The sequence below is a fragment of the Simochromis diagramma genome, unplaced genomic scaffold (assembly GCF_900408965.1).
Source record: "Simochromis diagramma unplaced genomic scaffold, fSimDia1.1 OVJJ01000456.1, whole genome shotgun sequence".
NCBI classification, from domain to species: Eukaryota; Metazoa; Chordata; class Actinopteri; order Cichliformes; family Cichlidae; genus Simochromis; species Simochromis diagramma.
In genome coordinates, this window is record NW_024387186.1 from 1215167 (window position 1) to 1242851 (window position 27685).

At 46.4% G+C, this 27685-nt stretch overlaps 2 protein-coding genes and 1 long non-coding RNA gene across 6 annotated transcripts; 1 reads left to right on the forward strand and 2 right to left on the reverse strand.

Moving 5' to 3' along the window:
• Positions 1-151: 151 nt before the first annotated feature.
• Positions 152-18151, forward strand: tecpr2 (tectonin beta-propeller repeat containing 2). Of its 4 annotated transcripts, none has more exons than XM_040049726.1 (27): positions 152-276; positions 1226-1334; positions 1410-1550; positions 2061-2189; positions 2272-2421; positions 2497-2654; positions 3152-3305; positions 3404-3556; positions 7696-7828; positions 7957-8183; positions 8287-8506; positions 8652-8898; positions 8976-9171; positions 9446-9673; positions 9752-9819; positions 9888-10003; positions 10109-10282; positions 11004-11184; positions 12590-12731; positions 12846-13071; positions 13150-13239; positions 13314-13411; positions 13488-13623; positions 15826-15974; positions 16625-16766; positions 16886-17035; positions 17119-18151. In XM_040049726.1, the coding sequence occupies exons 2-27, from the start codon at positions 1254-1256 to the stop codon at positions 17268-17270; spliced, it is 4041 nt and encodes a 1346-aa protein (XP_039905660.1). In that variant the 5' UTR covers positions 152-276; positions 1226-1253; the 3' UTR covers positions 17271-18151. The 4 variants fall into 4 exon arrangements, with proteins under 4 accessions (XP_039905660.1, XP_039905663.1, XP_039905661.1 ...); XM_040049727.1 differs by having other exon boundaries at positions 153-276; positions 2290-2421; XM_040049729.1 differs by lacking the exons at positions 16886-17035; positions 17119-18151 and having other exon boundaries at positions 15826-15991; positions 16625-16760.
• LOC120745090 lies at positions 10468-15829 on the reverse strand. The gene is made up of 2 exons (XR_005698560.1): positions 14954-15829; positions 10468-13714 (listed from the first exon to the last, which is right to left on the reverse strand). It is a non-coding gene; the product is annotated as an uncharacterized LOC120745090 (long non-coding RNA).
• A 2901-nt stretch (positions 18152-21052) lies between the features above and the next one.
• On the reverse strand, positions 21053-22343 carry ankrd9 (ankyrin repeat domain 9). The gene has a single exon (XM_040049778.1). The coding sequence runs from the start codon at positions 22167-22169 to the stop codon at positions 21342-21344; it is 828 nt and encodes a 275-aa protein (XP_039905712.1). The 5' UTR covers positions 22170-22343; the 3' UTR covers positions 21053-21341.
• Between the last annotated feature and the right edge of the window lie 5342 nt (positions 22344-27685).

Consider the following 27685-nt stretch of genomic DNA (forward strand, 5'->3'; position numbering starts at 1 on the left):
ATGTTTATTTATTAATTATAAGGCGGGAGATGGAGTTTTATCGGTGGAGTTTTAGTTTTACCCAGAATAAACAAACACCTAAAATAAAAATAAAAACCGGAAGCTGAGGGGAGCCGCAGCTTCTTGATGCTTGTGACCAGCAGGTGGCGCAGTTTGCGGACGGCCTCGGTGGAAGCAGTCACGCAGGGCGATGTCACCTGTCCGATCCCCAACATCCAGCTGCACCAAAAACACCTGGATCAACATCTGCGCGGCCTCGTTCGCGGGCAGCTTTCGGTGAGATGTCACGATCTCCTTCACGCGCCGGTGTTAGCCAGCATTCGACACTGATGCTAGCCCGGACACTTATGTGTAAACAACGCAGTGACTGTTTGTTTGCTTTTGTTTATTTAATTATTTCTTTGTTTGTTCACTTCGTTTTGGGGATATTTATTCTCAGTTGTCACCTTCCACAGAAGCTTACCGAGCTAACATCAGCCTTTTGCAGCGTCAAACCAAACTCCGTTCAGTAAACGGCCATTTTTAAGATCCGCTGAGTTTGGAACACAAGAACAGAAGCTTAAGGGAAACCAAGACTTTCCATAACATCCAGCAAACGGTTCTGCTTTATTTGGCACAAGTCTGCTCCACCGAACAGGCTTTAAATCCGGTTAAATTTCAACGTTTGTTCAGGCTGGTCGCTTTCAAACTGCAGATTCACCTTTATTGTTATTTTAATGAAGAGTAGAATGACGTCGCTGGCTCCTTTATATTGCGTCTGCGCGGCGTGTAGCTGCCAGATGTCGAACCGCAAACATGTTTTTGGCGTAAAGGCTCATTGATAATTGATCGGGAATAGGGACCTTCATGGCGTCCACGCCGAACTCCACTTAACAAACGGAGATTTTACTGTGAATCCGCCTCAGCGAAAATTAGATCAGTGTTCAGCAGCACCGTTTGAGCTTGGCTAGCGTTTTTTTTAATTCGGTGTCTGTTTGATCCACTGAGCTGCCGTACTATCGGTAAATCTCAGGCGTTCACGTGCTTCAGGGCGCCGCCCTCGCAGACTGGTGAAGGGTTAAAGATTAAAACCCTGACGGTAGTGAGAGACTTCCTGGCGTTCCCAGAACAGCCGGAAGGTTCTAAACAGATATTCACTGAACTCTTTGGTCCAGGCTCCTGCAGGTGATGAGCAGGTTTTTCACCTGTCCTCAGGTGTATTTCTGTGTTGTTGTTTTTTTGCTAGGATCAGCTGAGTTCACCTCGGCAGTAACATGGCTGCTCAGCTGGCCCCGCAGTCTGTCCTGAGGGAGTTCTGCCCACTCTACTACCTGCTGAATGCCATCCCAGCCAAGGTATGTACCTGTCGAGGTGTGGATGATGATGATGGTGTCAGAGATGAAGCTGAGGGGTCCCCTGTTTCCCTGCAGGTGCAGCGGGGCTTCAGGTCAGTCCTGGTTTACCTGACAGCTTTGGACAGTAGCAGTGACTTCCTGGCTGTGGGCAGCAGCATTGGTATGCTCTACCTGTACTGCCGCCGGCTCGCACACCTGAACAAATACAGCTTAGAGGTGAGAGGTCTTTTCCTACAATACTTAGATACTAAGTGTTGGGGAGGTTTATGTGGACTTGTGTCAGACAGGCAATGGCACACAGGTGATGTCAGATAGCTGGCAGGTTAAATAAAGACAGAAATTATATTTGGATTCTTTAAACGGGTACTTTTGCATCTGCATGATGCGCTCAGACTTTCATTAACTCGTGTTTACACTGATGGAGGTGTGCTCAGACAGGTGACAATCATCTCCTGCAATCATGTGACCAGTGATGCATTCAGGTTCAGGTGTTACAGGTTACATTTGGTTCAACCTCAGACTCTCCTGGAGCCACCTGTGAGAGTTTGAAAAGGTTTGAACAGGAGTGAGACGCACCGAGACAGATCACATGATCATAAAACATGTTGCAGTGCATGGTGAGATGTTTGTTCACCACAGACAGGACAGGTAACAAGTTCACACCCGGAAGACCGAGAGACAGGTGACTGCTTTTGACCTGTGTGTGTGTGTGTGTGTGTGTAACAGGGGAAGTATGATGCAATCACAGCTGTGAAGCTGCTCAGCTGCTTTGATGACCTGGTTGCTGTAGGAACCTCTTCAGGACGGGTTGCAGTCTTTCAGCTGGTATCTCCGCTTCCTGGTCGCAACAAACAGGTAAGAAGATTGATTGACAATGAACGCTGTTGTTACCCCCTCTGCCTCTGTGCACCCGTGTCACACACACACACACACACAGCTGTCTGTCTCTGTGCAGCTGCGGCGTTTCGATGTTGTCGGCCTCCATAAAGGCTCTGTCACAGCGTTGGCGTGGAGCACAAACGGGATGAAGCTTTTCTCCGGTGACGATAAAGGACGAGTTGTGTTCACCTCTCTGGACCTGGACCAGGTAAATACCCACACTGCCTCCGTCCTGTCCATTGTAACACACCCGCCCTTACGCCGTGTGTGTGCGTCCGTGCAGGGGGTGTGTAAGCCTGTGTTGCTGCTGGAGGAGTCCTCAGGTGTGGTTCAGATGGAGTATAGTCACCAGGTGCTGCTGGTATCAACGCAGCAGAGATCCCTGCTATACTGCACACAGAAACAGGAAGTGCTACAGCTGGGCACCAAGCCCCGCAAGAGGTAACCCCAGACCCCACCTATCCCCATCCCCTTACCCCATCCTCATCTCACCTCCTGTTGCAGATGTGTGTCGTATTTTGAAAGAAATTTTTACACGTTGCCATAGCGACCAGAGATCATTAAGTGGCAGAGAGGAGGGTGTCAGTGTTGTTGGTGCATTTCAGGAGGATGCTGCTAATAAAGTTACACAATTACAATTTATTATTATATTTACAAAATGCCACAGTTTTTGTCTTGGTCGTGTCATTTTATTTTCTTATATTTGTCTGCCACACCTTAAAGGCCAGTCCGTGAAAATATTGTCTGACATTAAACCGGTCTGTGGCCCAAAAAAGTTTGGGGACCGCTGTTGTAAGGTAAAGACCCTAAAATTTTACCGGTTACTGATTTAGTGGTACTCGTCTATATTATCTATACCTGTGCTCACTGGTGATACTCGTACACAGAAGCATCACTTGTACCTGTACTGATACTGTGGAATTTGTGTGCTGTTACAGCAGTGGACGGTTCGGAGCCTGTTTCCTACCTGCTCTCTGTAAACAGAGTGACCTTCAGGTGTTTGCTGCTCGACCTGGACTCAGACTGTGGAGGTCTGACATCAGAGGACAGGTGGAGGACACCCGGCTGCTCAAGCCCCTCTTTAACTCACAGGTACACTGGGAACACCAACACATACCTATACATATACACTGAAATTGATACACCTGTGTTAGTAACAGGCCTGTTTTCTGTACACCTGCCTGACTCAGATACCTCAGTTTGAGTTGTTTCCTCGTCCTGACCCAATCGGAGGGTACCGTCCAGCAGACCGCCAGCTCGGGCTGCTTAGTTGTTTCCTGAAAGAGGGCTGGATCCTCAGTTGGAATGAGTACAGCATCTATGTCCTGGACTGTCTGAATCAGGTACTTCTGATTGAATGATGTGATCTTTAGGATAACGTGGGGTATGATTATTCATGACATTAAGGCTTTTAAATTAAATTCTGGACCAAACAGGGAGCAAGTAAAAGAGAAGCCAGTATGGGGAAAAAATATGGGGGATAGGGTTTTTGAGGCAGTGTTAATTTTCACAATAAATTTGGACTTAGTTTCAGTCTTAATTTAGGCATCTACATTTTTTTCGTTTTAGTCTGTTTTCAGTTGACTAAATATCATAAGGTTATCGTAGACTGGAGGTTAAGTAATCTGACCAAAATATATAATGTAAAAGTGTGTTGTGTTTTTACCGGCGACGGTTGCTCCACACTGTTTACAAACCGTCTTCTTTTACTTCACGTCAAATGTGTACTCTGGAATTGTGGGCGTCACATGACCAATATAGCAGCTTAACAGACAAGTTCTGAAAACCGCGTGCTACTTTTTTCAAAGCAGCTCCATCTCTTAATAAGGACACAATACTGGTATGTCAACACCTTCGGCAGTAACACAGAGCCAAAGTTTTACTTGTCCACAAAGTAGCCCAAATACTAACATGGATACCCTGACCTTTAAGGTAATATGAGAGAATTAGAGGCGAACATCAGCCGCTGCTTATTAAACCTGCTGCTGCTGCAGCGTGCAGCCTCACATCTGATAAAGTGAGGCCGCGACCTCCCGTTAAAACACCTGACCTCACTACACACAGGTGAAACACTAATGAAACGCTGAGCCCTGACCAACGAGAGCCTCGCAGAGTGGCGAGCAGCTGCTGAGGAACTTCCGACCATGAGATCGGTAAAAAACAGCCGCTCGGTTTAACGCGCTCCTCGGTGTCAGGACAACCAAAAGTTTTGAGATAAACCAAAAGATCTCCAGGTGATGAGCCAATGGTGCACAGATGTACCTGCTCACATGCAGCCCACCAATCCATCGAGAGCAACGTCGAGTCAGCACTAAGCGCGCTTAAAGTGAGATGGCCTTCTAGACTGTGTGTGGTCTCTGTGGATGAATGTGACGGCTCAGGTGGAGCTCAGCATCCATCCGCAGGAGATCTGCTTTATTACAAACCTGAAGGAGGAGGACAGACGCATTATTTACCCGCCCGCTGTTACTGCACTCACCGTCACTGCGATGGACGCACCGCTCCAGAGGAAGTGGGAACAGGAAACGAAGCAGATGTCTCCGCAGAGCGTCTCATCTTCTCTCTAATCGACACAGAGACGACCTGCTCATACGCTCCTGCCGCTGGCCTGGCCGCAGTGACGAAATCCACTCAATCTCACTGAACCAAAACTGCAGCGAGGTGCCACCGCCGTCAGTTTTGGATGTACACCGCTGCAGGCGCGGCGAGGACATGCTGCCAATAAATGTGTAACACTTCTCTGTTTTTAGTTAATGTTCTCACAGTATGGAAAATACTAGCTTATCTTCAGAGCAGCACATTTAAAACATGTTAACGAGTCCCGTTACAGATATTTTAATATGGTGTGCAACAGCAGGTACCTGAGAGTGCTGTCTCAGAGCACTGTGTGCGCCACTGAGGCTTTCAGTCGTCCAACGCCACACGCTGAAGGGGACACCGTTAACACACAGTCAGGCACACAGAAACGTACGCTGGGATGTGTCCTCTCGCCACTGCTCTACTCCCTCTACACTTCAGACTGTGTGGCCACCCATGGCTCCAACACCATTGTGAAGTTTGCTGACGACACAGTGGTGTTGGGTGCCATCTCCAACAACGATGAGGCGGCCTACATGGATGAAGTGAAGAATCTGGCATCGTGGTGCCAGGACAACCACCTCCAGCTGAACGTCAGCAAGACCAAGGAGCTGGTGGTGGACTTCAGAAGGGGTCAGCACAGAGACTACAAGCCCATCATCATCAATGGAGCTCCAGTGGAGAGGGTGCAGTCCTTCAAGTATCTTGGTGTCCACATCTCCTCAGACCTGACATGGGCTGCCCACATTCAGGTCCAGACCAAAAAGGCTAGGCAGCGCCTGTATCACCTACGACAACTGAGGAAGTTCAGGGTCTCTCCAAAGATCCTCAGGATTTTCTATACAGGCGCTGTGGAGAGCATCCTCACACAGAACATGACATCGTGGTTTGGGAACAGCTGTGTGAAGGACCAAAAAGCTCTCCAGAGAGTGATCCGTACAGCAGAACGCTGCTGCAGGATTGCTCTCCCCCCGCTTCAGGACACCTACACCAGGAGATGCCGGACTAGAGCAGCGGAGATACTGAAGGACCCGTCCCATCCTGGCAACAAACTGTTCCAACTTCTGCAATCTGGTAGAAGGTTCCGCATCTTCCGGGCAAGGACAGAGAGACTCAAGAGGAGCTTCTATCCCCAAGCCATCCGTGCCCTAAACACACACACCCGCCCTCTCACATCATCTATAATTGACTGAGACAGGACTCTTCCAGACACTCTAAACCAAGGCACAATGTACATTTCAATTCCTTTAATTTTAAATATGTTTATATTGTCTATCCTGTAAAATAGTCAGATGTCTATTCATATTAATGTACAGAATTCACCTGCTTGCTGCTACTACTGCACATTCACCCTGTGTGTGTGTGTGTGTGTGTGTGTGTATATATATATATATATATATATATATATATATATATATATATATATATATGTGTGTGTGTGTGTATATGTGTGTGTGTGTGTATATATATATGTTCTTCCTCTACACCCCCCCCCCCCCCCCCCCCATTTTTGCACATGTCGAGGAGCGTGTCAGGCTACATTTCACTGTGTGTTATACTTGTATAACTATGCATGTGACAAATAAAGAACCTTGAACCTTGAAGACACAAGAAGTGGAATCCTTGACTGCGCACATTAACTCTGTGGATAAAAACATCAAGTTCACCAGGGAAGACACAAAGGACAACTGTTTGCCTTTCCTGGACTGCGCTGTGCACATTGAAGAGAACGGCAACCTCAACATCGAAGTTTACCGGAAGCCCACACACACGAACCAGTACCTCCTCTTTGACTCCCATCACCCTCTGGAACACAAACTTGGAGTAATCAGGACCCTACACCACCGGGCAGAACATGTTAAAAAGAAGGAACACACACGTGTAAAAGAAGCACTCAAAATGTGCGGCTATCCTAATTGGGCGTTCATAAAGTCAGCAAAGAGGCACAGAAAAGAAGATCAGACACCAGCGAGGGAGGATAAGAAAGACAAACACAAAAACATTGCAGAAACATCGGAAAAACTCAGGAGCATCTTCTCAAAGCACAACATCCCAGCAACACACTCAGAGACAAACTGGTTCATCACGAAGACAAAACTCCTAAACACAGACTTAACAATGTGGTGTTTGCTGTACAGTGCAGCGAGGAATGCCCAGACCTCTACATCGGAGAGACCAAACAGCCACTTCACAAGCGCATGGCACAACATAGAAGAGCCACCTCCACGGGACAAGACTCTGCAGTCCATCTGCATCTAAAGGTCAAAGGTCACTCTTTCGAGGATGCCAATGTTCACATTTTGGACAGAGAGGACAGATGGTTTGAAAGAGGAGTGAAAGAAGCATCTATGTCCACTGTGAGCGACCATCTTTGAACAGAGGCGGTGGTTTACGACACCAACTGTCTGCCATCTATAATCCAGTTTTGAGATCCCTTCCCAGACGCCTTAACGCCCACTCACATCCTGGGCCATCTGACCTCAGGAATTCACATGATAAGGTGGGGCCAGGTTTCACAATGAACTCACCCGAAACTCTGGCTGATTGGGACCCACACCCAGTTTCACACCTTGGCTCAGGCGATTAGAGGATCATCAGGGGGTCCTTTTGTCCCTCTGTGGGGGGTCACTCCCACTAGGTTTATATCTGGGACTCTCCACCATTCGATTCTGGAACTGAAGAAGCTTCTCAGATGAGAGGTGAAACGTCTTCAAGCAACTTAAAGAAGTCCAGACGCTTTTCTTTGCAAGCTCCTTAGACAAAATCCATCTTAAAAAGTAGCATCTTAATAACATTTCCGATATTTCTGAACTGCTTTGTGCTTTGGATTAATTTTGCATAAATCTGAATCTTCTGAGCGTTCTGTGAATGTTGTTTAAATTTCTAACTGATCTGTGTTCTTAAGGTGATCATTGGAGCTTTGGAGAGCAGCGGAGACATCGTGTCTGTCTCCTGCTGTGACAACGAGATCTTCGTCCTGAAAGGAGATCGTGACATCATCCGCCTGTCCAATAGCCCCGAGGGTCTTTCCTCTAACTGTGAGCAACTCCAGCACTACCAGTACAATATCACAGGAGCATAATACTGCCACTACTACTACTAAAAGCCCATTGCCAGTATAATCTCACCAATTCTCTTTTTCACATACCCTCATTCTGTCTGTCAGTGTTGGACCTCTCTGTCTGTCTGTCCTCACCCTTGACCACACCCACCATCCTCCGATCAGTCGGATCAGTGGAAATTGCTCAGCCAATCAGAACCATGGCCATCATTACAGAGGGAGGGGGAAGAGAGGATGGCGAAGGAGGGGAGGGCGGACAGGAGAAAGCAGAGGAAGAAGAGGAGGGAGGAGTGGAGGAAGTGGAGGAGGCAGAGGAGGAGCAGCAACTGGGGGTATGGCTGCTGCTGTGGTTTACCTGGATTCCTGGGACAGCCTGCAGTAACCATACCTGTCCTTTCTGTTAGGGTAACCAGGTGTGTTTGGTTGTGATTCCAGGTGACTGAGCTTGGCCAGCTGTCCGGTTTGTTCGCAAGTAGCTCTCGAAGCCGCAGCAGTTCCGTCACTTCATGGGACGGTCTCCATGGAAACGCTCCAGCGAGTGGTTCTTGCGAGCTGACATCCAGACGTTACAGCACCCCCCTGGGTCAGGAGCAGATGCAACAGGAGCTGGTGGTAAAGCCCATCAGAGTGAAGAAGAAAAAGAGGCGACGACAAGGCAAGTGTGACTCCTCCGACTCTGTAAAGCGTTTTACCACTTTATGACCAATGTGACTCTGTGACGAGTACACAGAGCAACAGTTTGAACAGGAGATCAGACAGACAGGTGAGTGTGTGATTCTGACCTGTCTCTCTCTCCTCAGACAGCGGCGGTGCGACCCGCCTCTCTGAGAGCAGCTGTTCAGACTCCATGTTTGTAGTTCAGGACGGGAGTGTCAGTGACGGAGGAAGTGGAACTCCTCTGAGCGACCGGGCCTCCCTCGTTGGAGTGGATTTTCAGAACGAGAACTCTCCAGAACACCACCCAAATCAGGGCCCCTGGGAGATGAGAGTCTCAGAGAGAGGCATGAAGGAAGAAGAGGAGGTGGAGGCTTCTTCCCACCAAACTGGGTGAATATCTGAAGATGGTGTTGTTCTGTCTGATCTGCACCACCTGCTGACCGGATTTTCTCTTCCTCCTGTTTCAGCTCCCTGCTCCTCCCAGGCCTGGAGAACCATCCGGACCCTGGTGCTGAGGTCGTACCCCCAACACCTGATGTGGATCTGCTGCTGGAGTGCACCTTCTCCTACATGCAGAACACTGAGGAAGCAGAGGAGTTGCCAGATCGTCAGCCGGTGGAGGCTGACGAGTTTCTTAGCCCTCTGATTGGGCCAGAGGAGGAGGTGTGTCTAAGCTGAAGGTTCTGACAAACATTCATGAACATGTGACTTGTGTGTAAATACAGCTGCTGTTACAGCTGAGGCACACCTACATTTCCAGGGATCACACCTGCTCAGTCATCCCCTGTGTTTTGGCAAGATGTATCAGTAAGAGTTTCTATTAGTAATGGTATCAGTATCAATAAAGTCTTAACAGGTCAGGGTTTGAGCCTGAAACTCGTCTGTGGATCTGCGTGTTTAGCACAGGTGAAGTTAATTTTTCCCCCTGTGCATTTAGGACGATGTCCTGGCGGCCTCTGCTGATATGGCAGACCAAATGTTCCATTCTACCGTGTCCAATTTGGACAGGAAGCCCAGTTTGTCCAGCGATGAAGACGATGACATTTACAGCCACATGCTGCCCCCTGCTGGTAATGCTGTGGACACCCTCACCTGCCTGACCAATCCAACGGAGAATTCGCAAGACCAGGATGGCCAGGAGAGAGACCGGCTCAAACCTGACCAGGTTAGACAGAAACCTGACTAGGTGAGACTTACACCTGTGCAGAGAATCCTTCATGTCTCCTACGAATGTGTCTTTTAGTTGGCGGAAAGCTGGATGGGGTACTCAGGACCAGGATGTGGGATACTGAGCCTGCAGGTGACGGACAGGTAGGCTCTCTTGATCCCTCAGGTGATGAGTAGGTGAGTGCAGATGTGTGACAGGTGTTCCTTTTCAGGTATGTGTGGTGTCTGGACTTTAAAGGTGGGCTGTTCTGCAGCCCTCTGCCTGAAACTGGACTCACTTGGCAGCGCTTTGAGGATAACGTCCACCAGATGGCATTATCGCCTTCAGGTAAGCGATAATGTCTTTACTTGCTGATGTCATTGTTGTTTTATAGTGAATATACTGTTTCCTGTGTAGGTGAATTATTTCCATATTACCTGTCTAACCCTGCAGGTAACCTGTTGTGGAAGGTGGAGCAGAAGAGCCTGACGGCGTTCGCGTGTGCTAAGTTTTCGGCGAAAGGAAAACGTCACTGGTACAAAGCTGTGGAGCAGGCGGCATTCATCGCTCTGAGTGATGACTCTGCCTGGATCGTCAGGACCAATGGGGATCTCTTCCTGCAGACAGGTAACTATGCACCTGTACAAATGGCTCTGCCTGAATGTCACAGTAAACTCTTTGTTTTTACAGAACTACAGCTGAAGCATTTCCTGTCTAACGTGTGAGCTTCCTGTCAGCTGATCCTTCAGAGGTCTGTGTTGGTGGATTAGTCTTCATGATGTCGCTGCAAACTTTTTTTTTTTTTTTTTTTAAAAACAAAGCAGTTGAGACACAAATATTATTCCACTTGCAACGTCATCAGTCACCTGAGTGCCTGAGCAGGTGTTTTCACCTCCTCTGATTGCAGGAAGTTCTAAACTCACTGAGAGGAAAAACGTGATTCTCTCTTTCTTCTTTTTTTTTTTTTCCAACATCCATAACTTTATGTAAACACATACGGCTGTAAAGTGTGTGACCAGCAGAGTGCGCCTTGCCATAGAGGTTTCACCTGCCTCCAGCTCTGCTGTCAGGAGAGACTAAGATTAAACAAAATCAAACCCAGATCAATAAAACAGGTTCTGAGGAGAGCTCTGCTCACTGTGACTGCTGAACATCAGTAAGGTCAGAGCTCCTCCTCTCCACCACACATGATCGATCTGCTCGACCCCATGACCATCGGTCATAAAACCGAACCAACGAAAAGCCACAGATCAGGCTGCTCTTAACCAACCAGCCCGAGAGCTTAAACTAGGCTGACCCTTTACGTCAGATAAGCTCTGTAATGAAACTCTTACACTGTGTGTCTCAGGTCTGAGCGTGGAGCGGCCCTGCGCTCGCTCCATCAAGGTGGAGACCCCCTGCGTGTTCAGCCAGGTGTGTGTGCGGGCAGGTGTGGTGTGGGCCCTGAGCGAGCACCAAGCTTTATTCTACCGAGAAGGCCTGAACAGCTACTGCAGTGAGGGTGAGGGCTGGAAATACGACACCATCAGGTACTGTTACCGTAATACTATCATAGGTCTGCAGTACTACTGTAATACTACTCTATTACTGCAGCAAGGGTAGAAAGTATAACATAATCATGCATAGAGATGGGAATTCTGGTTGCATTATCAATTTCATCGACTGTCATTGGCTCCAATTTGACACTCATCACCATCTCTAAGCAGCATATCAAAAACATGACATTAATGCATATTAATGTCATGCTGTCAAATGTTTGTCGGAGGTGTTTCCGCTCTTTGTTGTGATCAGCATTGGGGTCATTACTCAAAAAAGTCATTTTTCAAAGTAATGCAGTATGTTACTTAATTACTTCCAAGAGGAAATCATTCTTTACACTATTCGTTACATTACTATGGCATTTCTCTGTAAAACAACCTGAAACACATTGTTAAACAGTAATTATGAGACAATATAAACTTCCAGCTACAGCCCCACACACTAACACAAATATCTGTCCTAATGAGGACACACACGTTTCTCTTAGTATTTGGGTATGAACACAAAGCTGACAGCACAAAGACACGTGAAAGTGATTCATGTAGGCTCTTTACCTGACAATATAAAGTGAGTTGAGGCAACTGTTGTTTGGAGTTTTATAAATATACAAATTGAAAAAAACGAGGCTGCAGCCTGACCGTTTGTTACCTGATGAAGTTCAGCAACAGCTGGCTTCACCGCAGCTCACAGTGCGTGGCTGGGGTCAGCTGTTACTCAGGCTTAGCCAAGAACCCAAAGTGACGCTAACTTAGTGTTAGCATGCTGTCTATGCAGTTGTGTTAGCAGCATTACACAGGTGCTTCAGTCTTGGATACAGATTTCCATTTTACCATTGCCATCTCATCCTTTTGTGCAATAAAAACAAGAGTTATGTCCATATGCGCGGGGGACACTCCCCGCTATTTTCCTCCTCCGAGAACTCAAACCAGCTGATTGTAGTACACGAGCTGATAACCCTGATCAACAGGCAAGCTGACTAACGATTACAAGGAATTGAACTACTTAATCTTGTACTACTACTACTACTGTAATACTATTATACTACTACTATACTTCAATAATACTATGACATTTGCATCAGATGACAGCAGTCAACTTGAGGCACTTTACACAGTACACACAGTAAACACTAAAATATTAGAGAAGAAACGGAGCAACAATCAACGCCTACGAGCAGCACTTGGTGACAGCGGAGAGGAAGAACTCCCATTTAACAGGAAGAGACCTCTGACAGAGCTGTTGGATGTGAGAAGGATTTTGAATCTATTTTTGGACCCGGTGAAGAGAAGCTGGTGTGGGAGAAACACTGTCTTTCTGGAAGCGGTGTGAACTAGCAACACAGGTACACACCATCAGGTACACTCCTCACCACCTGTGTATGTGTGTGTGTCACAGTGAGGCTCAGGGTCTGGAGCTGATGTGCGTTGCCCTGGGAGACGGTGGGACGGCATGGGCTCTGGATGCCAGCGGCAGCCTGTGGTTTCGGACTGGCGTGTGTTCGTCCAGACCGCAGGGCGAGGATGATCACTGGTGGCAGGTGAGCCTTAGCGTCTGTACGACAGACTGTATGTTAACGATGACAGCCAAAGAGGTTTCCATCATTAGGGTCTCTGTTGGAGGCATTCTGGTTCAGCCCGCGTCTCTCCTTCAGATCAGCATCTCGGACTACGTGGTCTTCGATCAGGGCAGTCTGTTCCAGACCCTGCTGCAGGCCACGCAGAGTGTTGCCACGGTAACCAGAGCACCCATGGAGCGCGTTGTGGCCTTCCTGTCACAGTACTCCCAGTGCCAGCCAAGCCTGGTCAGCGCCAATGCCAGCGGAGTCTGGGTGGCCTCGGGCCAGAACCAGCTTCACCTAGCACGTGGCAGCCTCGTGGGTTAGTAAAGTCCAGTAGAGTCCAGTAGAGTCCAGTAAGCTCTAGCTGGCTCTAGGCTGATTTGTCTTTTCGTCTCAGGAACTTTCTGGCAGAACGTAGTTCCCAGAGGAACCGTCTCTGCCACCAGGTGGACCTTCATCACATCTTCAGCGGTGCCTCACAGAGAAGGTAACACAGCTGGACACACCCATACCTGAGCCCTGTACCAAGCATAACCCTACCCCGTGTCACCTGATTTTCAGGTACCTTCCTGTGGCTGGCTCAGAGCAGGAAGGACTTGTTCTGCGTTTGGGATCAGGATGGAGAGCTCCGCCCCTCATCAGTCCTTTTACCACCTGAGGTAAACACACCTGCCACCTGTCTGTGTCTTAAGGGTTACCTGTGTCTTCATCTCATGGCATGCTGTGTGTGCTCAGGTGGAGCTGACTCACCTGTCCGCCTGCCGGGACGCTCTGTGGGGGCTGGACACGCACGGCCGGGTCAGCATTCGGACTCTGTCTCCGTCCTGCCCTGCCGGACTGCATTGGACCCCCCTGGACCTGAGCCAACTCGGTGCGTACCTGAACTCACTCTGATACTTCTGTGTGCGAGTGGGCGAGCCCATCAGATCAAAGCTCAAAACTCATTGGATGTGACTGCCAAGCTGTAATTTAAAACAAACAAAATGTGTCAGTGGGGGTGTCCAAATTCAGGGGCTGCATCCTCCTGAGGCCGCATTTGTAGACCGATTACGTCACAGCGACGCGACGAAGGCTGTCTCAACTCGTAGACTCCTCCGAATCCGGCCGACAAATGCGTCCTCCTTTTCCCCAGATTTGAAAGATGGGTCGGGCGTGTCCTTCGTTGCCCACCATATCCCAGAATTCATAGCGTGGCCCAGCCAGTTCCAGTTTTCAACAATGGCAGGCGTTGTAATATTACTCTTATTACTCTTATTGGGTCACAAAATAAACTTTTAAGATATTTTCACAATGTAGCTGTGTAAACTTCAAATATCTGCTCGGTTTATCAAGACATCACGTATTTGCAAAAGTGCTCCGACGTTTTCGGCGACGTCTGTTACCCACCAGCTAGCCAGGGCGATAACAGCAAACTCCCCGCACATCGTTTTCAAACCCCCGCGCACTTTCACTACTCATGTTAAACATGAGTCACTTAGATAACTTAAAAATGTTATTGTTTGGCTTTTTTCAGTGTTTTATTCGTTCCTGAGTAAATCGGTTTGGCTGAGATTATAGTTCTAGTTTTCACACAGCTGAATAAACATCAAACAGAAAACTGATTAATCAGAAGTGTGAGACGGTCGAGTTTACTCCAGTGTCCTGTTATATTTTAGACAGCAAGGAGCAGACGGCCGAGTTTATTAAATTCCACCGAGACAGCGGTGACGCTAATCTGAAACCTACACCGTCCAATTTCACAGCCGTTTACTTCCGGCCTACCCGACCTTCTGAGGACCCGGCCCACGTAGAATGTGAAGGATGGGTCCGCAAGAGATGCAGCCTCTATTATATAACAAACCTAAAAACAGGAAGCAGCGACACACTTCCTGTTCCTTTTATTCACGTTTTTGTTTCATGTTTTTTGCATTTCTTCTCAACAAGGAAACTTTATTTGTGACGAATGAGTGAACATTAACGTGATTTTAAAAACTGCTGTGAAAGGGATCAGCAAGAAACACACACACACACACACACACACACACACACACACACACACACACACACACACACACACACACACAGCAGCTGTGTTTCTGTGTCACACTGACAGTTGAAACTTGTGTAACAGGGCGGCACTTCATAGGTCAGTGTGTGTGTCTGTGAGTGTGCGTCACACTGTGACCTGTCTCAGATGTCCGGTCTGTTTTTAGCCCACTGACCTTCTCACTATCTCAGGTCACATGACTGGCGTCCTCTCTGGAGTCAACGGTCTCTTGTAACGTTTCAGTTTCACGCAGAGAAAAACACAGCGACTTCAGACGGGTGTTGGTTGCTAAAACAACAGTTACTGTTTGTTTTGAAGCTGGGAGAAAGTCTTTTAGCTCCTCCCACCAGCTCACACAGATCCAATGAGAATCTTATTTACAAAGAACACATGATGTCACACACTTTGTGTTGTCACATGTTCTTTCTTTATTAAAAAATGATAAACTCGTGTGTGTGTGTGTGTGTGTGTGTGTGTGTGTGTGTGTGTGTGTGTGATCACAAATGAGTGATTTAACTGAACTATCAGTTTGTCAAGCCTTCCCGTGTCTGGTCAGGTTTCCAGTGTTGAGTCAAAGCCGCAGGCTTCCCTCCTGGGCAGCACAGTGGTTAGCGCTGCTGCCTCACAGCAAGGTCCCGAGTTCAATTCCACCACCAGGCTTTCTGTGTGCAGTTTGCATGTTCTCCCTGTGTTTGTGTGGGTTCTTTCCGGGTACCCCGGCTTCCTCCCACAGTCCAAGAACACGCAGTTAGTGGGGCTAGGTTAAGTGGTAACACTAAATTGCCCATGGGTGTAAGTGTGAATGGTTATCTGTCAACAGACAACAGCCTGGCGACCTGTCCACGGTGCCCCCCCGACCCCAAGAAAGGATCAAAATGTTCTACTGTTACTTTGAAAAATAAAAAGGGTTTTCAGGTCGTGTTTAATCTGTGCTCCTTGGTCAGGCTCAGACCAAACTGCTCTGTTTTTCGTATGAGTCCAGGAGAAGGTTTCAATGTTTCCCTTTGTCACGATGAGCTCAGGTAAGACGTTACCTGTGTGTTACAGGAAGTGTGCGTCTGGTGAGCGTGAGCTGTGGCAGTCAGAACGTCTGGGCCGTGGACAGCCGAGGAGTCGTTTACTTCAGAGTCGGGACGCAGCCGCTCAATCCCAGCATGATGCTGCCGGCCTGGATCCAGATCGAACCACCTGTACAGGTAACATCGAACCACAGGTAAACCCGCCTAACTTCAGAAGGGTCATTTTCAGGTGCTTTGAATACTAAGTGCTTGTATCAATATGGGTGAATGAGCCGAGTCGTATAAAGTGTGTAGAGTAGAAAAGCTCTTCATAAGAAGTCTGTGCAGGTTCTCAGTCGCCCAGGTCATCGTAGTCTATGGAGCTCAGAAAGACAAATGTCTGTACTTCATTCATTCGACCTCAGTTAGTCACATGATAGGGTGGGGCTAGGTCTCACAGTGGTTCACCAGAAACCATGGCTGATTGTGACCCACACCTGTTTTGACAGCTTGGCTCGTGTGATTAGGTAGAGGATCAATAGTTGGTCCATGACCCTTTTGGGGGGACACTCCCATAGGGCTTAGCATCTGGACTGCACCAGTTGCTCTCAGTAGTCAAGAAGCTTCTCGGATGAAACGTCTTCAAGAAACGTGAAGAAATCCAGACACTTTTCTTTCAAAGCTCCTTCGACTCTACGTAAGAAGTCCATTTACCATTCGTTTAAACCTCTCTCACGCCTCGTTCTGTCCACCTGTAATTTTCCCTTTATTAACTTCCTGTTTCCTGAAGGTAAAGCCTCAGAAGCAGTGACACTTGTCCAGGTGACTGTGATGTCTTGTCTTTGCAGCCGATCGGAGTGCAGCTGATGAGCATTCAGACGAGTCCTAATGACAGGCTCCTCTGGGCGCTCGACAACAGAGGAAGCGTTTTCGTCAGGACCGGGCTCAGCGACGAGATGCCCGTTGGGACAGAGTGGGAGCTGGTTCCAGGTACTCACCTGTGTGACGTCATCACCCGCCTACACCTGTCTGTCTGTGAGTGTGTCTCACTGTGTGTGTGTGTGCGCGTGTGTGTGTGTGCGTGTGTGTGTGTGTGTGTGTGTGTGTAGGTCTGGCTGTGAGTCAGCTAGTCCTCAGCTGTCGGACTGCGTGGGTTCGTTGCGTAAACGGAGATCTGGCTCGCCGCTACGGCGTCTCTGAACGAAACCCAGCCGGAGATTACTGGAAGAAGATCCCTGGGAATGCCAGCTGGTTCACTGGTAAGACTGGTTTATTCTGTTTTATACTGGTGCACCGATACTTGACACAGCTGTGTCTCAGGTGTGTTTCTCCCTCTCTGCAGTCACTCCAGAGGATGAGTTGTGGGCAGTGACTCAACTTGGCGGATTGTCCCATCGGCTGACGAAACTCCTCCCACAGACGACCCTCAGACCCCCCCCCTCAAGCCCCGCTCTTGGAGGGGATGATGTTGATGACGAATGGGAGCTCATCTAACCTGTGACATCACAGCGTCGCCTGACAGTGCTGTGACACATCAGTGACAGCACTTCCTCTTCCTTAGGGACAGACAGGATGTGACATCACATCTGGGCTTCCTGTGATGGCTGCCACTCAGGTAGGCCAGGTCGTTGCTGGGAAATGAAGTGAATGTTTTATTTAGGTTTTAACAGGAAGCACTTTAATTGCAGAAGGGAGGGGCGGGGTGCCCCCTGAGATCAGTCCTGATTGGATCTATTCTACTTGGTTCTTTTTTAACTTATTCTAACGGGGTCATTGTAAATAGAGATGTTAAAGGGATGTGTCACTGACTTGAAGCGGCTCCACTTTCTTCCTCTGAGGCTCATTAAAAGTCGTAGTTACCATGGTATAGACAGAAGCTCCGCCCACTAACACAGCAGCATGAAAACATGTAAAAATCCTCCGGAGACTGAATCAAAAACAGAAATCGGGACTCTAATGGACAGCAGTGTAGTTGTTGGCCCAGGTGTCTAGTGGACCTTTAAGCACCGCCTGATTGTCTCTGACAGTGTTGCCATGGGATCTTAAGCAGCTGTGATGTCATCCTGTGTAGACTGATTGGACAGAGTCAGTGTAAACTCACCTGTTGTGTTTCATCCATTAACTTAATAAACACATTTAAACACTGATGCAGCGTCAGCTTATTCAATGGTTATTGATTGGATTGACAGAATTTCAAGGAAAAATGAATAGATGTTTTCTGCCTTCATGTTTCAGCTGAGATCAACAAACCAGCAAACTCTCCAACAAACAGTCTAAGCCAGGGGTCGGCAACCCTGGGCATGTGTGCCACAGCTGGCACGCTAAGGGTTAGCTGATGGCACGACACGCAGTGAATTAATCTGAGAAGGTGCATTTAAAAAATAAATAGCCGGGCCGGTGGTACACATTGCAGATTAGCTCGTGTAGACATATTAGTTTTGCCGCTTCTTACTGATGGTATCTTACTTAACCCCAACTACCAGATTCAACTTTTAATTGGCTAAAAGTAACTTAGCCTACTGGTGAGAGGGACGTTGCTAGCTGGCAGTTTTTTCAAGCGATGTTGAAATTTCCATATTCCAACACTTCAAAAGTTTCAGGAGCTGTCCGCTCAGCATCAGCACCGCGAGAAATACATGGATACATCCGTAGACTCGAGACAGAATTCACAATGTGTTTTTGGGACTTTTCAGGTGTATGGACCAATGTTTTCTTTTCTGATCAAACCAGCTGGATTTGTCTCACATTAACTGGTTGGACACAGAGGACATCGAAATGCAGCTGATTGAACTGAAAAGCTCGACTCTGTGGGGGTCAAAGTTTGCAGAACTACAAACGCAGCAGGAATCCACAGCTGTGCGTGTTCATGGAGCTTGCATGTTCACCTGCTGGACATCACTACCTGACAAGTTTAACTGTCTTCAGAACATTGCAGAGGCCTTATTGACAGTATTTGGCTCTACATATCTGTGTGAGCAGATTTTCCCTCACATGAGTCCTCAGGTAGCCGTCTGAATGCTGGACACTGGGAGACCTGTGTCTCTGAGTGGGAGACCAGAGATCACATTAACATGTGTGTCTCTGTATTAACAAACATGCCATATTGGCCCAGTTTATTTTTCTTATCAGTGTTGTGAGGAGACCATAAATAGCATTTGTATTTTCTGTTGTACAGTTATGGAGTTCTTGTTATGGATAAAAAGTCTTTTTTTCTGTTTCAAAATAGCTGATAACTATTCGCTGATAGCTGCAAACATCTGTGAACAAATATAATTCTATAAAGTGGTTCTATATAGTGCGTAACTGTTAATATAGAGCGTTATTAAATTTATTGCTAATGCAATCATATGGCACACTGACATCTGAGGAAATTTTAGATGGCACTCATCATCAGACAGGTTGCCTACCCCTGGTCTATACTATAAAAATGAATGCGTCCACATACTTCTGGATCTGCCAACATGGTACATGGAACTGCACAACACGCCTCATTTAGACATTGCATGCATACCTATCAGGTGCAACTTGGGATTCAGTGTCTTGCTCAGGTATGCAGGTCGGAGCAGCCAGGGATCAAAGCGCCAACCTTCTGATGAGAAGTCAGCCACGACAAATGAGCGACAAATGTTTTATGAGTAATAAAAGATATGGCGTGTGTGTGTCAGGTGATGTGAAATAGAAGGAAGGTTTTAATTATTTGACAGTGTCACATGATGTCTGAGAGTCTCTGTGATTTGTCACAACCCTCCTCCATATTCTGGATCCACTGCTCCTTTACTCCTGATTGGTCAGTAGACTACAATCAGAAACTTCAAGTACTGAAGTCAGATGCTGCAGATGATCAATACTCATACGGAGTTAAAAGCAAAAAGATCTTCATCACACCTGAGCACAGTCGTTGATTGACTGACACTTCAATAAAACCTGAGGACACGAGAAAGTTATTTAAAAGGGAAAGAAGAATAAAAGGAGTGAGGTGCAGGTGAGTCCACAGGACTTGTGAGTTTTTTGAGGGGAAACTATCTCACCTCAGGTTGTTTAGGATAAATGTTTGACCAGATTATATCTGATATTATCAGATTTTATATCCAACCCTAACTCATGTCATCAAATGTTTTATTCACTGAGGTCAAGAACAAAACAGCCTATTTGTTTGAAATAAGTCAATAAAAAGGGGGGAAGGAGGACAAGAGGGACAGAGCAGCTGGAGCTGAAGCGAGTCAGATCTGAGGTCAGAGTTCAAACAGATGCAGGTTAAAATTAGAGTTTTGCCACATCACTGCCACAGTGAATCTAACCTGAGAGGAAGCTGACACACTGGGTCCTGCTGATCAGACGGAGGCCAATTCAAACTGGGCTTTTTCTCCAAAAAAGAACTGGAAAAAATTCACACTAAATAAAATATCCTTAACCATGATCAGATTTTACACAAGTATTTTATGAAATATTTCATTAGCAATTAATTCATTATTTCATCCACACCCAAGTGTCGTTTTAGCCTGCTGGATGGATGTAAGTAATCCTGATCTCATCAAAGTGGAAGGAGCGCTGTCGCAGATCATTCTTCCCAACAGCAGTTAGCGTCTATAACTCCTCAGTCACGACGTCACTGGACATTATGGACATCCACGGTCAAACTTCATGCATATTGCACTATTTATATGTATGGACGTGTGCAGGTATATATGTATGTATATTTAGTGTGTGCATGGGTGCGTGTACATGTCTATACTTATAAGTAAAATACTTATCTATTACTTACATAGTAATAGTAATGGTAGAATAGTTACATTTATGTCTTGCATATTTCCACAACCCTTTATCCATAATCACATACTGTGTATGCCACCATTGTATATATTATATTATCTTAATTATTTTTTATTTGTTTGTATTTTATTTGTTTTTTGTATTTTTCTTCTGCCATCTGCACCTAAACTGAGGTAATGCACAAATTTCCCTGCCATGGCGGGAGATCTGCCTCCGCCTTACACTTATCTTATCCTAAAATAATTTGAACAACACAAATCAGTGTGATTCAGCTAAACACCCGGACTGGATTATCTGATCTTGTTCGATCATATAATCCTTTTTTGTCTGTCTCAACCAGATTTCAGGATTTCATCCTATTGGATTATGGAGGACCATTTTAAAACTTTGGGCTTTGCTGCACATAAAAAAATAACTTGATTATTTAGATTCACAAAGATACACCAGAGTCTGCACTATTGATCTAAAATTAATTAAACAATCATCAGGATCACAAACACAGCCAGGAAGGTTCGGCTTTTATCGCCATCACACTTTATTACAGTTTATTTACAATTTATTTACAGTTTATTCAGGTTTTATTAGGTGTGATGTTTCCTGTCATGTGTTCTCGAGATCCAGCAGTGTCCTGTCTAAGCAGCTAATGAAACTGATTGGCAGTTAAACCTTATCTCAGGGCAGCTCCACCATACTCTGGGACCTAAAGCCTGATGCTTTCAGTCTATTTACATCATGCCTTTACGTCAATGGCACACTGTCCAATTACAAGAGGATTTCCATGCTAATATGATCTCACTACCAGCTGTGCAGCTGCAGGAAGTCGGGCAGCAAGCTGATTCGGTCTGCACCAAACTGCACCAAAGAACGCAATGCCTGCAGCAGCAGGGGAGGCGGCGCCACACCTTGGAGCCAGCTGAACACTTTGTTTCCCAACAGGCTTTGCCAGCGCTGCGGTTCGTCCTGCAGCCGCTGCAGCAATGGTGGTTTGGGCAGAAAGAGCAGCAGGTAGTCCAGACAGCGCTGCGCGTGGTGTCGTTTTGACACGTCACAAGAAACAAGTCTCTGCAGAGCGGTGTCGAGGCCGTCGGGCCGTGCACCCTCGACCAGCAGCAGCAGCAAAGAATCGGCGTGCGACAGTTCCACCGCTAGCTGCACAGCACTCTTTCCTGCATCTGCAACGTGCGAGCAGCCGCCGCAGCTGTCCAGGTAGTCCTGTCGCTTGGTTTGCTCACCACAGTTCTTCAGAGCTGCCATCATCATACCGAGGATCACCAAGCGGTCATAGCGAACCGCAATATTCAGGTGTGGTGCCCCACTGCCGCGACAGCAGCAGTAACTGCACCGTGGCGCTCTGAGCGCGCTCACAGAGTACCTGTTGAGCAGGTATTGTGCATAGTCCTGGTGGTCATGTATGAGGGCGTAAAGCAGCGCCTCTGATGGCAGGAAGGCTCGAGGGTGGCCGTCGTCCCAGCAGAAGACCTCCATGCAGCGCATGTCTTCCAGCAGCCAGACAGGAAGTCGCTCCCGCACAGAGCAATAGAAGGAGAACGCCGTCCGCTCACATTGCCGCTCAGATGGAGACAAAGACACGTAGTCAAGCTGAGAGGACAGCAGCCACGGCATCACTGCACACCTGACGAGGTCAGAGAAGGTCTGAGGATGAATGAGGAGGTTTGATGACAGGTGAGGTGCTATGAAGAGTCCTGAGGAGGACTGTGTCTACCTGAGGACCTTTGAGAGTCTGAATCAGCCGACGCTAAGAGCCAATCCAGCAGTCTCATTCAAACCTTCATTCTAAGCAACTCCTCACTTTTATACTCCTCCCCCACCCCCTTGTCAGCTGCCTGTGGGTGTTGATTTTCCACTGAGGGGTTGAGGTGGAGGAGGCGGGGGGGAGTTCCTTGCATAGTGAACATTGTGGCCTTCAAACTGCTGACGAAAGTAAACAGGAACAGAAATGTTGAGCTGAGCAGACATCAATGGTTATTATCTGTGATCACACAGATAATTATTGATTGATTATTTCTGATTATTGATCAGAGGAATATGCTGATTAGATTTTCAAATTTAAAATGAAAACATTAAGTTTTAAATCAAACACTTTAAAATTCCTGATTTATCATACATGTGGTCTTTGTTTTCAGAGACCCTCTCCACACAGTCCCCATTAATGTGTAAGGGCTGAGGGTCAGATTTGCTCCTGAAGTCAGCTATTATTTCTTTGGTTTTTGTCATGTTGAGGACCAGGTTGTTCCGGCTGCACCATGATCACAGATTTTCCACTTTGTCCCTGTATGCAGACTCATCTCCCCCGTGATGAGCCCGATCACAGTTGTGTCGTCCACAACTTAAAAATAGTGTTTCACGGGTGGGTGGGGGTGCAGTCGTGAGTGTATCGAGTGTATAGCAGGGGACTCAGCACACACGCCGGTGTTGAGGCTGAGTGCTGAGGACCGATGGGGCCCTACTTTAACTCTCTGTGAGCGGTCACTGAGGTAGTCCTTGATCCAGAGACGGGTGGAGTGAGGGAGGCCGAGGTCGTGTAGTTTGGTTACCAGCCTGGCAGGGACGATGGTGTTAAAAGCTGAGCTAAAATCAATAAAAAGAAGCCTGATGTAACTGTCCTTTTGTTCTAAGTGAGTTAGGGTTGTATGGAGGGCTATGGCTATGGCATCCTCTGTTGATCTGTTCTTCCTGTATGCAAACTGGTGGGGATCAAATGTGGCTGGGAACCCTCGAATGATGCGAGTTCTGACCAGTTCCTCGAGACACTTTGAGATGACTGGAGTAAGAGCCACTGGCCAGAAATCGTTTAGGCACTGGATGGTAGTTTTCTGTGGAATGGGGATGATGGTAGAGGACTTCAGGCAGGATGGAACAGTGGTCTGTGTTAAGGACAGGTTGAATATTTTAATAAAGACCCCTGTGAGCTGGTCTGCACAGTCCTTTAGCACCCTAAAGTCGGGTCCTGCTTTTTTCTTGGAGTTTACTGTCCTTAGTACACGCCTCAAACCATCCTCCCCAACAGTTAAGATGTGGCTGGTGGATGTGAAGTAGCCACTTCTGGTGTTTTCTGTTCGAAGCAGGCATAGAAGCAGTTCAACTTCTCTATAAGCGTAGCATCGCCATCCACGCCGTTGGTTCTGGGTTTGTAGTTGGTGATGTTGGGGACTGTCCTCCACACCTGCATTGAGTTATTACTGTGGAGATGATCCTGAATTTTGTTTTTATAGTCCAGCTTAGCCCGTCTGATGCCCCTTTTCAGGTTTACCCTAGCTCCACTGTACAGTTCCATGTCTCGCAACCTTTAGGCAGGGTTTTTTTCTTCAGCAGGGTCCTGACTTCCTCTTGTCATTCAGGGTTTTTGACTGGCATACACCCAGATACCTTTTTCAGTAGTGACAGTGCCTGTGCAATTCTTGATGTAGGAGAGTACGAATGTAGTAGTACGGAGGGTGTGTAAGCTGGCAGCACAAACAGGGATACGTGGTCCGACTGGCCCAGATGGGGTCTTAGTATGGCCTTGTATCCTTGCTTAATGTTGGAGTAGACTTTATCTAGCAGGTTATCCCCACATGTAGCACATTTCACATGCTGATGGAACGCAGATTTAAGCCTACATGATTCAGGTCCCCCGCTATTATGTGGGTCCCATCTTGATATATGTTTAGCTGGGTCCTAATGGCACTATGTAGGAGGCTAAGAGCAGACATAGCATTAGCGTCTGGAGCTACATACACTGCAGTGATCAGAATCGCTGATGATAACTCCCAGCGGAGGAAAAAAGGTCTGCATTTAATGGTAAGGAACTCTAAGTCTGCTGAACAGTGGCTGTACGTGTCTTAGGGGTGTCCAAATTCATAGGCTGCATCCTCCTGAGGATCCTGGCCTTTGTGGTCTACGTGGGCTGGGTCCTCAGGAGGCCAGGTAGGCGGAAGTGAGCGGCTGTGAAATTGGACGGTCTAGCCTTCTCGATCTGTTCCCGCCCTTACTTCTGCGTATTTCCGGTCGCTAGCACCACAGTGCAAAAAAACGTTACAAAAATGGACCCAGAAATGTCGCCGGTAAGTTTTACACCTCAGGCTCATCAGAGACAATCATATCCAGGTAAAATAATTTTCATTACTCTACACACGTTTAGGAATTACTTGGCATGTTTCATGGATAATTCCAGTGACTGAATGACTGCCGGTCAATCAAAATATCTGAACCAAATCTCTTTGGAACTTATAGAAGAACATTTTCTATTTATTTCCTATTATTCATTTGATCGTTTAACTTATTTGTGTGCATAGAATGGCTGTAAAAATGTCACAAAGCTGAAAACAGGGTTGTTTCACAAAAAAGCTTAGTTACACAGATGAAGTGTAACTCTTTTCACAGAGTATTAGTATATTTTACCCAAACTTAATAATCAGAATAATGCTTTGATCTCAAATCATATCAAATCATACCTTTCTATTAAAACTGTTTTTGTTGTTCTCCACCTTTTCCTTAACCAGACAAGACCATTGTACTGCAGGATTAACCTGAGTGTCCCAGTCCTGGACCGTTTTTTAACCAGGAAGATGCAAGGCCTGATTTTCGGCTAAGCAGGGAGTCCCTGGCAGTGTTGCTAAATCTCCTGAACCAAGATCGGCGGCATGGTTGGGGTGCCACAATTGAGATCCTGGTGTTACTTTTCTGGTTGGCAAGTGGAGCATCCTACAGGGTGGTCTCAAGAGTGTTTGGGGTGCCTTGTTCTACTGTCCACCACATTGTCCGCCGAGTCACAAAAGAGGTGGTGGCCATTCGCCACCATGTCATCCACAACCCAACGACCCCAGAGGACCTGGAGCTAGTGGGTTTGCAGGGCTGGCACGCCACAGAGCCTTTCTGAAAGTGGTGGGTGCAATCGATGGCTGCCACATCCACATCAGGTGTCCAAGCAACCCTGATGGTCAGTGCTATAGAAACAGGAAACTGTTTCCATCTGTCAATGGAAATTTGTACTTAGTAGTCAGTATAAGCTTTTAATGATACAGGGAGTGCAGAATTATTAGGCAAGTTGTATTTTTGAGGAATAATTTTATTATTGAACAACAACCATGTTCTCAATGAACCCAAAAAACTCATTAATATCAAAGCTGAATGTTTTTGGAAGTAGTTTTTAGTTTTAGCTATTTTAGGGGGATATCTGTGTGTGCAGGTGACTATTACTGTGCAGAATTATTAGGCAACTTAACAAAAAACAAATATATACCCATTTCAATTATTTATTTTTACCAGTGAAACCAATATAACATCTCCACATTCACAAATATACATTTCTGACATTCAAAAACAAAACAAAAACAAATCAGCGACCAATATAGCCACCTTTCTTTGCAAGGACACTCAAAAGCCTGCCATCCATGGATTCTGTCAGTGTTTTGATCTGTTCACCATCAACATTGCGTGCAGCAGCAACCACAGCCTCCCAGACACTGTTCAGAGAGGTGTACTGTTTTCCCTCCTTGTAAATCTCACATTTGATGATGGACCACAGGTTCTCAATGGGGTTCAGATCAGGTGAACAAGGAGGCCATGTCATTAGTTTTTCTTCTTTTATACCCTTTCTTGCCAGCCACGCTGTGGAGTACTTGGACGCGTGTGATGGAGCATTGTCCTGCATGGAAATCATGTTTTTCTTGAAGGATGCAGACTTCTTCCTGTACCACTGCTTGAAGAAGGTGTCTTCCAGAAACTGGCAGTAGGACTGGGAGTTGAGCTTGACTCCATCCTCAACCCGAAAAGGCCCCACAAGCTCATCTTTGATGATAGCAGCCCAAACCAGTACTCCACCTCCACCTTGCTGGCGTCTGAGTCAGACTGGAGCTCTCTGCCCTTTACCAACGCTTGATTGTTCGATGATCATGCTTCAGAAGCTTTGCAATTTTGAGACTGCTGCATCCCTCTGCAAGATATCTCACTATTTTTGACTTTTCTGAGCCTGTCAAGTCCTTCTTTTGACCCATTTTGCCAAAGGAAAGGAAGTTGCCTAATAATTATGCACACCTGATATAGGGTGTTGATGTCATTAGACCACACCCCTTCTCATTACAGAGATGCACATCACCTAATATGCTTAATTGGTAGTAGGCTTTCGAGCCTATACAGCTTGGAGTAAGACAACGTGCATGAAGAGGATGATGTGGACAAAATACTCATTTGCCTAATAATTCTGCACTCCCTGTATTTCTAAATAATAATATTTAGACTCCAGGATACTAAAGAAACATGAAGGATACATTTTTGTTTTGTGCATTTGTGCAGTTCATTCACTTTAATTCTTGTCTTCATGTTTGAGTTTTGCAAGCTGGTGCCTTCTGTTGTCTTCTGTTGTTTTATGATGTATTTTATGTGACTTTTGCATGTTGGTGGTATATATGCTGTATATGTAGGTTATATGAATGTACCTTAAGATTTAATATTTTTGAAAATATGTACGTTACTTTTTATTTATTTAATGTTTCTCCTTGTTCACGATGACAGAGAGAAGTCTAAATATATTCAGCATTTACTAATAGTTACCATGTGCAGTTTTAATTTCTACTGCTTCCTCCTGAAGTGCCGAAAGTTCAGTGTCCCAAATTTTTATTTGTCTGCCTCTGTCTGTCTTTTTTGTCATGAAGTTGTGTTGATGCTGTTGCACTTTATTGTTCTGTGAATGAATGTAAAGAAAGTTGGTGTTGAATGAGACCAATTTTGCTGTCTGATGTGAAATCTGGTTAAGAGTGGGACAAATGTGTAGCTGTTTTTCTGTTTCAAAATGGAAGTAAAAACCCTGTAAAAATAATCGGATCACTGTTTTCCTGTCTTTTACCATTGTTGGGCTGTGAAGGTCCAAAATTGTACTTATGATTTAGGGTTAAAGTAAGATTTTACACGTGGGAAAAGACAATAGAAATAGAATAAAAAAAGAAGAAATAGAAAGAAATAAGAAATAAAGACAAAATTCAGATCCAAATCTTGTGTAAAAACCCTTTCACATTGAGTCCATGACATTTGTCTTTTGTTTTTAGTTGTTTTTCTGACTCACCTGTTTTAATGCAGCTGTTGACCGAAACCGTAATTTTGCAGGATGAATTTACTACTTTTATTTTTTCAATTCAAATTTG